Source organism: Liolophura sinensis, chromosome 7 (genome assembly GCF_032854445.1).
Source record: "Liolophura sinensis isolate JHLJ2023 chromosome 7, CUHK_Ljap_v2, whole genome shotgun sequence".
NCBI classification, from domain to species: Eukaryota; Metazoa; Mollusca; class Polyplacophora; order Chitonida; family Chitonidae; genus Liolophura; species Liolophura sinensis.
The window spans coordinates 54,602,269-54,618,331 of NC_088301.1; the positions used below are offsets into that span (position 1 = coordinate 54,602,269).

At 37.9% G+C, this 16,063-nt stretch overlaps 1 protein-coding gene across 4 annotated transcripts in view; it reads left to right on the forward strand.

Annotated features, from left to right (window-relative positions):
* The window catches only part of LOC135471974 (uncharacterized), a 35,478-nt gene that overhangs the window by 19,020 nt on the left and 395 nt on the right, over nt 1-16,063 (forward strand). For 2 of the 4 annotated variants that reach the window (XM_064751440.1, XM_064751442.1), the window contains exons 9-13: nt 1,203-1,404; nt 1,612-1,684; nt 2,166-2,249; nt 3,082-3,141; nt 5,008-6,634. In XM_064751440.1, coding sequence (XP_064607510.1) covers nt 1,203-1,404; nt 1,612-1,684; nt 2,166-2,249; nt 3,082-3,141; nt 5,008-6,634 — 2,046 coding nt within the window. Of the gene's footprint in view, nt 1-1,202; nt 1,405-1,611; nt 1,685-2,165; nt 2,250-3,081; nt 3,142-5,007; nt 6,635-8,430; nt 8,493-10,567; nt 11,091-16,063 lie in introns of those variants that run through there. The other 2 variants (XM_064751439.1, XM_064751443.1) reach the window with 2 other exon arrangements.

Genomic DNA, 16,063 nt, shown 5'->3' on the forward strand with positions numbered 1-16,063 from the left:
TTACATTTCATTTCATTCCCGATGAAAGCAAATGACGTCACAGAGAGATTGAACATTAGTAACCAATGTGTGGGACATCCAGTTGACCTATTTAAAACAGCACTGCTTATCATTGGTTAGTTGTATTCTAATATTGACAGTTCGGAAAGGTCCATTGTGTACGACTTGATAACTAATCTAAAAAGTATGACCTATTTCTGAGTGTGATCTCCAGAATGGCTGATATTTGGATTTGCAAATTCAGTATTTTAACTGAATAGCTTAACTGAATAGCTGAATAGCTGAATAGCACTGCTGGCTATCCATAAACCTGATGTTGTTTTAATTGAAAAATAATCAATCAAGTAAATGAATAAGAAAACAACTAACTCCTATCAGGAGACTTTTCCAACATGCTGTCTGCCAGCCCCTTTATCACTGCTGGTTGAAGTAGAGGTTATAGCATGGAGAAAGTACTCTTAATTAGTTCAATTCTTAATTCAACTTGATTTTTGATCAGTACACTTCTTTTGGTGTGAATCATTAGCTGAGATGATATTAAGTACTTCAGGTTATCAAATGATACAGTATGGCCACTTTCTGTTATTGCCATGGCCAACCTACCAGCTAAGAGTAAGAGACGTACGTTGTGTGGAAACGTCACTCCAACTGATAAACTCTAACTCATTCAGTTTCCGTAGACTTTCCCAAAACCAACACAGCTTTTGTTGGTGTTCGCAAGTTCAATGTTGGAATAACTACAATATTTTGGCAGTGATATCCTAAGATGGAAACAGTTAGAAACATACGAGACAAATTCCTGGGGTAATCAGTTTTCCAGAAATGCCTTCAAGCATTTGTAAATGTTTTATGGCTGGTACATGTATACTTGCCTGTTTTTTTTTTTGTTTCTTTTTGGCTTTTTTTTTTATTTCATGTCCACTTCTTATTTAAAGACATAAAATTTGAGACAAATGTTGGTTACTCTACAAGCTGTATGATGTTGCTCTTGCAGTTGCACATACCTTTAGAACCTCCGTAAACTTTGTCAACACCAACATTTTGTCGAGGTACCGGGCATGGTCGGTTGGCACAAGTTTTAACTGATCAGTGTTAATGTTTTACAACTGCCTAGCGTCACTAAGATGAGTGATATATGTATATCCAAGTACAGTTGGAAAGTCCAAATACAAGAGTATTCCTGCTTCTGATTGTGTTTGAAGTGGAACAGCCATTGACATTAGGATGAGGATGAAGAGGGACACTGCAAGAGCCAAGTTTTTAAGCCAAGTGAAATCCCTAAGGAGAAATGCAGATGTATTCACCAACAGTCAATATTACTCTGTGTGCCATCTGAAGCCTACGGCAGATAACTTCATTTCAAGATTCCAAGCTGTGGTTAAATATCTCTGCAAAATGGACTCGGTATGTATCGATATTTAGAATATCAATACTTTTTTAAGAATGAATTTAATTATTGGCAAGTGTTAATTGAATTTGTCATTGAACATAATTGAACCTTATTGACCTCTGTGTGAGCATAGTATAGGACTTTTGAGGCTAAGTTTGATTTACTGTAAGTTCCATAAGTCTTCTATCCACTGTCATAATCATTTGTTTTGTGCATTACAGGTAGGAGTGTTACATGATGGAGCCATGAATTTACTCCTAATAATGCCAGCAGGAAAACTTACAGAGGAACTAGGTAAAATGATAAATGAGAGCTAATTTAATTGATATTAAGAAATGCTGTACATGTATTAAAATGTGACAAAATTGCAATTGTTATATTTTGTAGCATGTCTTATTAATATGTGATTTATCTGTTACATTTTGTATGTACTTGCAACTTGAGTTTTCATTAACATTTTTAAGGGACAGCCTCCATAGCCAAGTGGTTAACATGCCAACTTCACGCAATGTCTCGTGAGCCATTCACCAGTGTGATCGCTGTGAATTCAACTCTAGCTCATGCTGGTCATATAAGTGAAATATTCTTGAGTAGAACATAAAACACCAATGAAATAAATAAATATCCATGTTACAGTAAATGTTGAAGTATTTTGTACACTGAGCTGAAGTTTTGTATTCATGTATCAACTACAGGTGAACCTTACGTACAACCAAATTACTTTTTATTAATACACCACTAGTTTGACAGCTATACTACCCTATTTCTTACACAGGCCTTTTCCAGGATGGTGACGCAAACTTACAGTTGTGTTGTGTATTCATATCCCCAAAGCCTAGGAGACAAGTTCTAAGAAACAGTAAGATGCCATTGTTTTCTTTTTGGATGGGTGACCAAATTATTTGTGGAAGGAATCATTATCCCTCACCAATGTTTGTAGCACGTTTCCCCTCTGTCAGTTAGTTTGAGTGTCTGGTTTATACGGTTTTTGTTAAGGCCCACATGTACTCGCCTAGTATTTCAACAGGTTTAAGGCAGAGTAATTTTCTTAATTACGATTTTGTGTCGGTGTCTAGTTTATATTTTCTTCGAGGTCAATTTTTACCCCAATACATTAACCTGTGCATATTAATGTCTAATTCATTGAGCTAATTTAGGATACCATCATGTTTTCTAAACACAAGAAAAATTACTCTCTTTGATCCAAGGATCAAAAAAAAAAAAATTCTATAAATATTTTTTGAAGTGGCGAGGGTGTAACTTATACTGTTCCACGGGTAGTTATTGATACCCGTACAGAAACAGTGTTACAGCCATGGGCAGACAAATGCTAATTGTCATTTTTGAATTGGATTAAAATCTTGAGTAGAGCTATGTATATGAAAATCTAATTTATTCGCTGGATTTAAGGGAGTTTAATGTAGGGAGAGACTGGTTAATGCCTTCAAATGTCTTTCATGATATATAATGTCATGCCACACATTTACCACCTTTAGTTTGTTTCTTAAGATGAACTTCAGTACATCTCAGAGATGTGAAGGACCTTTGTACATTATGGAGTAAATATTGTTGACACACACAGTGGGAATTGCTTGAGTGTCCAGAGCTATGAATATCATTGAAACTCAGAATTTTGTTTTTTGCTAATTTTTTATGTAATTTTCATACTTATGAACTTTCAACCATTTCAGTCCGTGCTGAAAGATCTATTGGGCACTTGCAAGCATCTGAAAATATTGCTGTTACACAAGGTAAGGATTATCACAGTACAGCTTAGGCTAAAAGTCAATTGTTTACCGTTCGTATGGAGATAACGCTCCACTGGCGCGTGACTAACTCTCTACTGGGCTCTGTCGGAGACCTGCTGAGGGGCGCAGTATTATCGTCGGAAGGTGTGAATATCCTTGTTTGCAAGCGAAGGTGCAGTCCCTGGGCAGTCCGCTGTTTTAACATTTACTAGCCGTGAAAAGCGAAAAGTTATCTTGCAATGTGTAACCTACCTCTGCACAACAAAATCAGCTTGATTAAAGGAGTGAACATACGATCAAATCATCGCTAATTTTGCGTAGTAAACTGGCCTAATCTTTCCTGTGAATAAAGCACATGCAATAGCGTGCGCTTCACGCCCAGGACATCACCCCAACACATGCAGATAGCAGTCTCGTGTGACCTTGCCTCTGTGTTATCCCCTGTGTTCATGTCTTATTATTTGTCGTATTTATATAAAAGTCACATCTATATACAATCATGTATTCATATTACTGCAAGGATTGTGTAAGCCTCGTGTCAAAAGAACAATAAAAAAAAAAAAAGAAGACGAGCCAAAAGGTCAGGTCAGAATCAGGAAACACCAGGCAGCGGACCTTTCACTGTATACTACTTCCAGTTGACGGACTTGTAGGCATAGTCGCAACAATCAGTGTTTGCAACAAGGAACCTGAAATGGCTGGTGTATTTTTTTATTCTGACTGTTATGTTTAGGAAATTTCCAAGATTAGCCTACATCAGTGATCGTCTATACAGACATTGTCAGTTACTGAACGAACTGTCACCAGGAAGTTGTACAGAGGAGAGATTTACACAGAAACACTGAATTCAGCCCAGCAGCCAGTTTTTAGAGATTAATTTATTCCTATTGTTCATGATTTTCAAAACCATACAGTGTGTGTTTGACACTTGTGAGTATTATTCCAATACAACACGCCTATTGTTCTTTAATTTTGGCAAAGTGTCACTGCTGGACACTAAGCCTGCTTGAGTTCTTCTTCCAGGTCTCTGCATGACACTTTCAATTACTTTAATGAAGCCTGGGATTAAGACAGACATCTAGATCTTTATCCCAGATTAAGCCTATAATAATCTGCTTTGCGGTTGCTGCTTATTAAACACCCCTGATATTTTTTCACACAAGTATAGTAAACACCAAAACATTACTTTCCAGCTGAAAAAACTCATAACTCATAATCATATGTTTATTGATATACTTCTAAGCTATTGACATGCATACAACCTTCTGTGGAAGAAAAGAAAGTTATTTGTCCGTTTATTGACTTGTTATGGAAGATGAAGACTGAGCTAGTTGTAGCAGCCGTGGTGATCCAGGTACAAATCTCGCTTAGACTCACTCGTAAATCACTATTTAAAAGAAGACTGCCACTTTGCGATTAAAGACACAAACATCGGATTATTTACTTCAGTTTCCTGTGTTGTGTTAGTCTTTCAAAAATCCTTTAAATCATTCTAACAAAGGACTATATTTTCCGTCGTCAGCATCCCACAGTCAGCACGTAGGCCTACCAATGCTCAGCCAAGTGTATGATCAGTCACAGTGGACGGATCACTGACCGTAGGTGACTGTCTACAAGCCCTCTACATACTCTCCACAAGACCTCTAGGATTGTGCTAATCTCCTGCCTGGTTTGGACTTTTAGCCTGAGCTGTACTGTGCATGCACAGCAAAAACATCCACATCTATCAAGGTTTACCAATATTTAAAGAATTCAAGGATAACAATATGGACTACATATGTGACATACATGGGCCAAAAATACATTGGTTATCTAGAATTGAATGTACTATAGTTACCTCTGAAGGAAAATGTTCTGTTTGAATTTCAGATCTTCCACCTGCTCAGATGATTCGGCATCTGGTGTCATGGTGCCCTGGGGAAGAGAAAGGTACTAAAGTACAGAACTTGTCGCTTCCGGATTATGATCGAGGTTTTCAAACCACTTTTCCCCAGAACTCTCTGATCAGCAGGCCTTTGCTACATGACCTGTTTGTGGAGCAAATCCTGATACAGCGTCAGCACAACAGTGTAACAGGTGTGCTGCATGTGCCCAGTAAACTCTATGGTGAAAAGTCAAATATTGGATCTGTTGTCAAGCCAAAAATGAACACTCCAAAGGTTTGTATGCCTGAAGTTACAGCAGGTGTTTGGAACAAGAAAACAGTGTTACATGAGGAAGAAGTTTCCAAACAAAAAGTTTGTGATAGTGGCTCCATAGTTTGTATTGACTTTAACGGTCCATCCTGTGAAATGTCTCCAACAATGATATCCCCGGACACAACTTTTCCAGATCATGATCCCAAGGTCAATCCCTTAGGAACTCTGAAGGTCATAGAGCATACCCTAGAAGATACGGTATCAAGTACTGTTTCTGATTTGAATACAAGTGTATCTCCAGACACGCTCACAGATGAACTTGCAGAGCAAATAGTCAGGGGTTATCGTCCAAGTTCCCATCGTGTAAATGCAGACCACAAAAAAGTCAATTTACGAGATCCAAGGAAAAGAAAACTTCTAGAAACACTGACAAAAGTTGCCAGCGGGCAACATAGTGCTATGGAAACCGACACAGCCAAGAAATCATGTTACAATCAGGGGCATGTTGAGTTGAATTCAAAGAAAGACACGTTACTTCCAGTGACTTCATCAGTTTCAGCCATGGAAAACACTCCCTCAGTTAGTGATACTGACCTTGCTTCCTTTTCACCTGAACCTTCTGATGGTAAACAGGAAAACAGTGCCTATGAAATCAATATTGTGAAAAAGATTCCCTCTGAACAGTTAGTCCAGAAGACATCTTTGGCAAGTGATCAAACACAAAAAAAGCAGGTTGAGCCAGATATTGTGATCACAGCTCTAGGCATGAAACAACTCCTAGACAGTGATTTGGAAGACCCAAGTCTCAAAGTTAATGACGGCTCTGAAGATGAATTTGAGGAACCTACACCAGAAGAAATTTCAGATGCTCTTGACAGACGACTTTTGATGGATTCATTAAAGCAATCAATTAAAAGCTCCAAAACCAGTGGACCGATATTGATAACACCTGGACTTCGTGTCACAATCAAGAAGAAAGCTGACAGTTCAGTCATATCATCAGCAACGGACATGAAATCTTTCCTTAACTTGAATGTATCCTGTGTTGATTCAGTGGAGACTCCCACTGGGTTAAGGGAAGTTCCTGGTGGAATCGCTAAGGCAGTTTCTGCTGCACAAGACCAATCCAAACCACCATTGTTTGTTCAGGGAACACCCATTAAACCTAAAGGAGACACTGTTAATATAATCAGGACAGAAGACTCTCCAGTAGGCGTCCTAAGAGATGAATCAAAATTAAAGGCAAGTGCCAAAAGCCCAGTGCTGTGGAAGGACAAAACCTTTTGTCTTGAACTTTTGAAAAAACCTACTCCAAAAGAAGTCATCCAAGAAGATTGCCTTCAAGCCAATAAACAAAGGTTAGTACAAGTTCTTTGACTTTTCTATGCACTTGTAATTTGGAGTGAATTGTTTCTTAAATGCTAGATACTGAGCAATGTACAGTAATACTTATTTACTTATTGCCCCTTGTTCTTGAATTTGCCTGTCTGTTTGTTTACTTGTTTCCTTGTTTACACAGATTCCCCCGAATGTTTACATGTTGTATACCACAGGTACATCAAGATTATGGGAAAAACCCTATTCATTTTCTGTGTTCTCGGTCAATTACTTCTTCTGGTGATATAAGTAATATTTTTTGTGATAGGCTTGATACAGTATCTCTTGAACTTATTAATGAATTTTCAACAAACTGGTACAAGATGACTTAGATCTGATGTAGACCTAGTGGTGCAGAAGGGCCTAATTTTTATTTTCTTGGACCTATTTTTTCCCAGGCCTAACTCTCCATTTATTTACCTTGTAAACATACATGCACTATCTACAGGCCTCGACATAAGGATGAATGAGGGGATCAGAAAATCGTTCTCCTGAATTCTCAAAGAGGAGATCGAAATTCTGATCACCCCTACCCCATCAATTGATCCTCCTCAAGCTTACACGTTACGTCCAGCTTTGCACTGTGTGTTTATTTCGCCAAATTCTCTGTAATCCGGAGGACGTCACCCTCTAGATAGGTGTGTGGGAACCCCAAACCCACATATTAAAGTAACAGTCTGATTACAGACAGGCCCTGTGTCTGTGGCAGTATTTCATGGTACATATGTCCACGTTGCCGTGTAAAGATAATGGGCCCCAACGAACAAGCTACATGTATTTGTTTTCCTCATTTTAAGAATCAGGTTTGATCGTGTTTGAAAGAAAACTCATACAGAGAATTGTCATCTAGATGTATTGATTTTAGCAATATACTTTTATACTGATTTATTTTAATGTGGTAGTAGCGTTAATTGAAATATTAATCATTAAATTACAGTCTATATTCTGTTTCGAAGTCATTTTTAAAACCATGTGCGTCCAGAAACTACTCAGAGGTGTGAACATTTATTTGGGATTATGACACCAATGAAAACCTTTCATTGGTCACACAATTTTAGCTGAGCCAATCATAGGTCACATTACATATAAGTAGTCTGTGCTCACCGATGCAAATAGCAATTTTCATTTTACAGACAACGGTCATCAGTCCTTTTTCTATTTAAACCGACATAAAGTTTGTGCAGATTTTCCTTTAAGATAAATAAATTTAGTTATTTGCAACCTACTGAGAGCACATTGTACTTGCCAACACGTGAAATTATCGTTCCCCTGGAGTTTACATGGTGATCGAAAATTCGTTCCCCTGAATTTACGTTAGGAGTTTAGGAGATTGACAGGCGATCGGCCGGTTCGATCGCCTCTTGTGTCGAGGCCTGATCTCTTATAACTGTTCTGATGGCTGAGAGTTGTATAACGCATAGCACATCATTGCCTAGTTGTTTCCTGGTAAGATTTGTTAAGCCCACTGGCATATTATACTGGTTATCATCTGATATGATGAAAAAATATTTTCCTTGTTATTTTCCTTTTTATTTCACTTCTCTTATAGTTGTTTATGTGATGCAGCCTGGATGGTACATGTAGAATTGTTTTAATTAATTCAAATCTTATGCAGAAAGTCTTCTCTTTGTTTTTCTTTCTGAACAAATAATTGAATTGGCAATAAGAGAATGGACCATATGTATCATACTTTATAATACCGCCTGGATGTCATATGGAACACGATCCACCTACATGTAAGACATAGCTTACATCTGTATTTTGATGTCTTCGACAGTCCTTACACCTCTAATTTATCCAAGAATGATGCTCATGGTCTGAGTGATTCCACAGGTGAAGGTAGCTTATCTGCATGATATTTTTTATGGATTTTTTTCTATTCCAGCATGGTTGAACTTCATTGATAATAGTGTATTTTAAAATTGTTTGATGTGGAATGGTTTTGTGAGAGACAAAGACCATTATTAATCCAGTGCTTTCTTGGCGTCTTCAGCAGTTGTGTAGTTTATGAACAAATTGCTTATTCTGAGAATGTGTTTGCTTTGAAAAGTAACTTTTAAGATTTGCTTTCTGGAGAACCTGCATGACAAAATACATACAGTTTTGATAGAATTATGTCTTCCTGTTGCAGATGCATATATACATGTATGCAGCATGCTGTATTATTGTGTTATCATATTTGACCCTAAAATAAAAACATATATATTTACATGCATCTGATTCATAATTTATAGTTCAGGAACAAAAAATTGTGTTGACCATTATCCCATGTGTACATGTACTAACAGATGTTTCATGTGCATGGGAAAATGTAAAACTTTTGCATTTGATAACTCCATCTGTATTGTTCCATATTAACTGCTCAGAACCTTTGCACTCACCAACTTGGAACTCAGTTGTGTCCCCAGAGCTGCCCTGCAAGTGTCAAAGGGAATAATAAAGACCATAATGTCTCAGTTACCAGAAATGAAACTGATGGAGACATCAACTCATACAACAGCCAAAGAAGTGGCCAGTTACCCTTTTAGTGGTGTAGATTTTCATGTTTTTAAACCAAATGTTCCACTTTTTTCTAGACCATGCCAGATATGGACGACTAGAATATAAAATGGCGTTGAGATAAGTTTGGGTTTTAAAATTGCTGTTGATGCCTTAAATACATAAATCCGTCATCACTGAGAATTCCACATTTCAATTTTCCAATCCCTCCATGATGTTCATGCATTAAAAATTCCTTATTTGTAACTAGCGAAGCTTTTCCTTATTTTGCCGAGACTTTTTTTTTTATGAATAAAACCTGTTTGTTTATATACTTATCTGTAATTTTATAACTTTATATACATGTAGCATGTCAAAATTACAGAACTTACTGTAGACGCATAGGATAAAATTAGTCAATTGCTTATACACATTAATGCATGAAGTACATGTTCATAAGTTTGCATCACGTTTTTTTAGCTGTAAAACTGTTCTCATTGTTGTCGAAAGGTCATTTAATCAACATGTATTTCTCAGTTGCGAATGTATTTTTTATTGAGAGCATTTTAATACATGTACATTTAACTCATGCTTGTTACAATGCATGTATTTAATGATGGCAATATTTATGTTTATCAGAGTTGAACATGGGCACATGTATGATGCACCTTTCCAAAAAATTGTCTCATTTAAATCTGGCAAGTCAGGAGGTGTGTCAGGTACCTGGAGAAGGCCAGTGGTTTGCTCCGGGAACTCCTCCAGAAAACCTGACTGACTTCCTGTAAGAGCAAAATTCTTGAGGATGTTAGTCTCTGAAATAGACTTGTCATTGTCGTGATGCCCAGTAACAAAGGACAGCTTGGAATACAGTAGTGGCATTTTTGCCGAGGTAATAGGACAAATTGAGTTGATCACAGGGAAAATTGAGTCGATAACTGGCTAAACTGAGTTTTCGCATAGTAAGGCAAGCAACTGGCTTTGGCCAGGTCACATATGAGTCAACACCATTTACCATTATACAGTGTACTAAGATTAAATTTGTTCTCCTATTTCGTGTTCCTTTTGGGTTTTAATGCTAAAGTAGTTCAGCCACCTGTTAGCATGCATGTGCCACATTTTCTGGCTTTTCCTTAAGTGTATCGGCATGTCAATGAATGGACAATTAAAAATGAAATATTCTAAATGCAATATGTATTTTAAACTTATTTTGAACTGTCCACTTCTCATCCTTAAACTTTAACAGAAGTAACTATGCTATCAAAACTGGATATATGTGATACACATGTACGCGGAATGATTTTACGTAGGCATTTTAAACTGTTCAACTATGGCATCTTTACTTTGCATCAATTTGAGTTTAGGCATGTAATTGTACGCTTAGTTTGAAACTGTCAGGTGTATACATGTAGTCAAAAGGTTATTAAACTCTTGTGTAGGTGCACCAAATTACAGGATTTCTTCATTGGAAACTTGCGGAGTGAAGGGAGCTGCAGCCTTGTTCAAAAAAGGCTCTGATGAGGCCACCCAGAAGAACAGCCAGTACTGTTACCTCTGTATACCCCTTCCCCAGCGACCTCCTATCAGTCATCTGTTCCCAGGCAGTAGCTGCTCCAAGACTATTCCTGCAGGCTTCTTCAGTGATGCCCAATGCCTCATAACCATGCCTAAAAGCAGTGGCCGTGCTGTGTTTGAAGAAGATGTTGTGATTTCTGATTTGGCTGGCAACTTGAAGGCAAATGACTTACTTGTATTTCTCACAAATGTGGCACAGAAATACAACCACTTTGTTGGTGACTATCTCAAACAGGCTGGGCTCGATGAAATTTTACTGGATTCTGGACGTATTACTCCTCGAAAAATATCTGTTGGCATTCTTTATCCAGACATGACTGTAACAGTGCCAAATGGTAGTCAAGGAGAGGATGACCTAAAAGTCTGTGTTTTTGAAGTTCTCCACGGGTGAGTAAATTTAGTGTCGGAATCCATGTATTTTTTGTCTTGATCTGTGTTTCTTGTTTACATTCACTGATAGATGTTAAGTAATAAATTAAAGGAGAGTTCCAGACAACAAGATTGAAAGGCATTATTCAAAAACATTATAATCTGGTATAAAAAGCCAATACAACTGACAAGCATGAGAGGGCTACAAAATGCCTGAGTGCTAAACATAGTGTTCAAACGATGAATGTAAAGTTAAGATTTTTCAGTATTTTGGAGAACGACTTTGTAAACAGAGGCTCCCCAACTTTCAGACATGTATAAGCAGATTCATGTAAGGAAAGCATTATGTCATCATTTTGGTTATGATGGCAGCCTACAGGCTTTCAGCAAGATACATTAGGCCAACAATCTTTGGGCATATAGCAGTATTTTTCTGGTGTTATACTTTTGCCCTGTTCTTTTTTGTAGTAATTTTCAGAAAGTTTTAGCAAAATTCTATCCTGGAGTTCTCCTTTAAGCTAATTTACCAACCAGTTTTGTTCGTAGTGCTTTATATTTAGTATGTGTCATGGACTGCTTTTGTGAAGTTATGTGCATATGCCTTTATCCACAAATATTTTAAGAATTAAAAAGACACCGAAGATGAAAAGTAGACATAGAAATTCAGTATATATATTCTGTAATCCAGTTGACTAAAATGGCCAAGAATACAGTTTTGTTTGTGAGTCTGCTCACCCATTTAGAACAGATTGGTCTAAATTACCTTCTGTAGTGTTAGCCTATGACACATTCTGTCGAATTATTACTATGAACCATGTAAATATATACATGGTCACATTGTTAATTGTATTGTGGTGTATTTTTGTGTATATGTACATGTAAATGTAGTACAGTCTTTAATAGGTGTACACTGTGACCATTTGCCAGCTATGACACTGTCAATGCTGCTCTGGTCTTACTCTCTGTGTTGTATGTCCATCACACTGCTGTCGCTGCTCTGGCTTGGCTCTGTGTTGTGTACGTTTGTCACATGTCGTCGCTGCTCTGGTCTGGCTCTCTATGGTGTACCTTTGTCTATCACATTATTGTCGCTGCCCTGGTATTAATCTCTATGCTCTTGTTCTATCACACTATCGTCACTGCTCTGGTGTTACTCTCTGTGCTGTACGTCTTTCACACTGTCATCGCTGCTCTGGTCTTATTCTCTGTGCTGTATGTTTACCACACTGTTGTCGCTGCTCTGGTCTTTCTCTCTATACCCTACGCCTATCACACTGTCGTCGCTGCTCTGATCTTATTTTCAGTGCTATCACATTGTCATCGCTGCTCTGGTGTTATTCTCTATGTTGTACGTCTGTCACACTGTTGTCGCTGCTCTGGTGTTATTCTCTATGCCGTACGTCTGTCACACTGTTGTCGCTGCTCTGGTGTTATTCTCTATACTGTACGTCTATCACACTGTTGTCGCTGCTGTGGTCTTATTCTCTATACTGTACGTCTATCACACTGTTGTCGCTGCTGTGGTGTTGTTCTCTATGTTGTACGTCTGTCACACTGTTGTCGCTGCTCTGGTGTTATCCTCTATACTGTACGTCTATCACATTGTTGTCGCTGCTGTGGTCTTATTCTCTATGCTGTACGTCTATCACACTGTTGTCGCTGCTCTGGTGTTATTCTCTATGCCGTACGTCTATCACACTGTTGTCGCTGCTCTGGTGTTATTCTCTATGCCGTACGTCTATCACACTGTTGTCGCTGCTCTGGTGTTATTCTCTATGCCGTACGTCTATCACACTGTTGTCGCTGCTCTGGTCTTATTCTCTATGCTGTACGTCTATCACACTGTTTTTGCTGCTCTGGTGTTATTCTCTATGCTGTACGTCTATCACACTGTTGTCGCTGCTGTGGTCTTATTCTCTATGCTGTACGTCTATCACACTGTTGTCGCTGCTGTGGTCTTATTCTCTATGCTGTACGTCTATCACACTGTTGTCGCTGCTCTGGTGTTATTCTCTATGCCGTACGTCTATCACACTGTTGTCGCTGCTCTGGTGTTGTTCTCTATGTTGTACGTCTGTCACACTGTTGTCGCTGCTCTGGTGTTATCCTCTATACTGTACGTCTATCACATTGTTGTCGCTGCTGTGGTCTTATTCTCTATGCTGTACGTCTATCACACTGTTGTCGCTGCTCTGGTGTTATTCTCTATGCCGTACGTCTATCACACTGTTGTCGCTGCTCTGGTGTTATTCTCTATGCCGTACGTCTATCACACTGTTGTCGCTGCTCTGGTGTTATTCTCTATGCCGTACGTCTATCACACTGTTGTCGCTGCTCTGGTCTTATTCTCTATGCTGTATGTCTATCACACTGTTGTCGCTGCTCTGGTGTTATTCTCTATGCCGTACGTCTATCACACTGTTGTCGCTGCTCTGGTCTTATTCTCTATGCTGTACGTCTATCACACTGTTTTTGCTGCTCTGGTGTTATTCTCTATGCTGTACGTCTATCACACTGTTGTCGCTGCTGTGGTCTTATTCTCTATGCTGTACGTCTATCACACTGTTGTCGCTGCTGTGGTCTTATTCTCTATGCTGTACGTCTATCACACTGTTGTCGCTGCTCTGGTGTTATTCTCTATGCCGTACGTCTATCACACTGTTGTCGCTGCTCTGGTGTTATTCTCTATGCCGTACGTCTATCACACTGTTGTCGCTGCTTTGGTGTTATTCTCTATGCCGTACGTCTATCACACTGTTGTCGCTGCTCTGGTGTTATTCTCTATGCTGTACGTCTATCACACTGTTGTCGCTGCTCTGGTGTTATTCTCTATGCCGTACGTCTATCACACTGTTGTTTCTGCTCTGGTGTTATTCTCTATGCTGTACGTCTATCACACTGTTGTCGCTGCTGTGGTCTTATTCTCTATACTGTACGTCTATCACACTGTTGTCGCTGCTGTGGTCTTATTCTCTATGCCGTACGTCTTAAATATACACAGTATATTCTGTTGAGTCTTCATGTGTCAAGTCTCCAAGTCAAGTGTATTCTAAGTGCTGCTAAGTATTTGTTAGTTATATATTGTTGGCCAGGTAGATTAATGCACATTATAATCTGTGTTATATATGTAGTCTGATGATGTTAATTACCATATGGAGGGGATACAGTTCATTTTTGCATAGCTTTATGTATATTTCCCTTTAAGAAGGAACATCCTTTCTTTTTCTTGTAGTGTTCTGTTTCACTGTTTGTATGCCTGTTTGCTTGGTTTACCCCAGGGTAATTTTCCATCTCTTAGCAAACCAAATCTGTATGGTGTATATTATATTTTGCACTGCTTGTTTTAAAAAGTATATTGTGTGTGGTTCTGTATAAAGCCCTGTTGATTCATCATCAAGAAGTTTGTTATTTTACTAATTTTAAATAGTGTTAATTATGTTCTTAGATGTTTTCTTTTTGGCATAATATGTCTTGAAGACGTTATTCATGCATTTGCATCATTTGGTATTTGTAGACACAGTGAGATGCACTGGTTTATGTGGGAACTTCATTTCTTATTTTTTTGTAGATGAATATTGTAGATTGATGCTTAGAAACTGGGTATACTTTAGCGATTGATGTATTACTTTGCAGTGTATCTCCTTAAAAGCTCATTTAAATAAGTGTGCATCAGATTTATTTTGGTTGAAAATATGTAATATTTAAGATTACATTAGGAATTAGGACATTCCTGGTACTATTTACACAACTATATTATTTTCCTGGTAGGTAATATAGCAGGAGGTAGTTTTTTAGGCTTCCAAACTGGAAGCCTACTGTTCTTGCTCAGATGATTAAAAAATGTTCTCAGAACCCACTTTCTTTTGGCCATGTATATGACATGTGGCCATTGCGACAGCCAGCCTGTAACAGGTTTTCTACCCTACCACACATCAGTATGTTGAACATTTAGCTCTGTGATCCATGTTGACATATAAGACACATACATGTATATAGTTTGATGTTTTTGTTTTAAATATTTTAATGTAGTATTCTTTATTTGAAATTTTGGACATTTTCTCAACATCAGCCTGGGAACTGCTGGAGTTGACAGCTTTAATTATTTATCTCTGAAAGTTTGTGTCATGTCTGCTCATGTCTGCAACAAATACAGCTACAATGTAATTCATGAATTCAGACCTACATGTGGTTTAACTTTCTGTCAGAAATGGTGTACCTTTTGTGATAAGTTCAAAACATATTACAGTTAAAATCAGAAGAATGACTGATTTCCCTTGAACATTGTATGGTGCTAACTGCACATTAGAGGGTAAAATAAAAGGCAATCAGAAAATGAGAATTAATTCAGTTTTATGCAGAGCTGCTCAGTTTTCACTTAATATAGCAAGGCTAAGATTGTAATGATCAGAGTGATATTGTTGTAACTGTTCGTATATAACAGTAGGCAACAGAAATATATGTGTGTATATTAACAAGCTCAATCAAATGCAATCAAGCAGGCCGGCAAAAGTTATGTTGCTTTCTGGGTTAACATACCAGTTTTTCTTGTTCTGAAGAAGACACTAAAAACTGAGTACATACTTGGAAGCCATAGGACTGCATGCAGTTTTAAGTTTTGTAGTTCGTGCTAATCAAGAAGATGGGTTTTAAAAAATTTAACTTTGAGAAAAAAAATACAAAGAAATTCCATTAAACGTCCAATATAAATTTCAGAGCAGAGCACATTTTTAATCTTCAGCCTCTTTGGGCTAAAGGATAGGAAATTCATAAAATATTGCGGAAATGGCCATTATGACTGATGTGCTTGTTGGGCATTTTAAATCTGTCTATATTAATTTGGGTATTAATCAGCAAAATTTTTGCATAAGGATCACCAATGTGTCACTTCATGTGATATCTGTGAACGTATTGAAAGGAAATTCATGAAAATTTTCAGAGATGTAGATGTTCTTTTTGACCATTGTAAGTTTATCAGTGATTTAATTTGCATA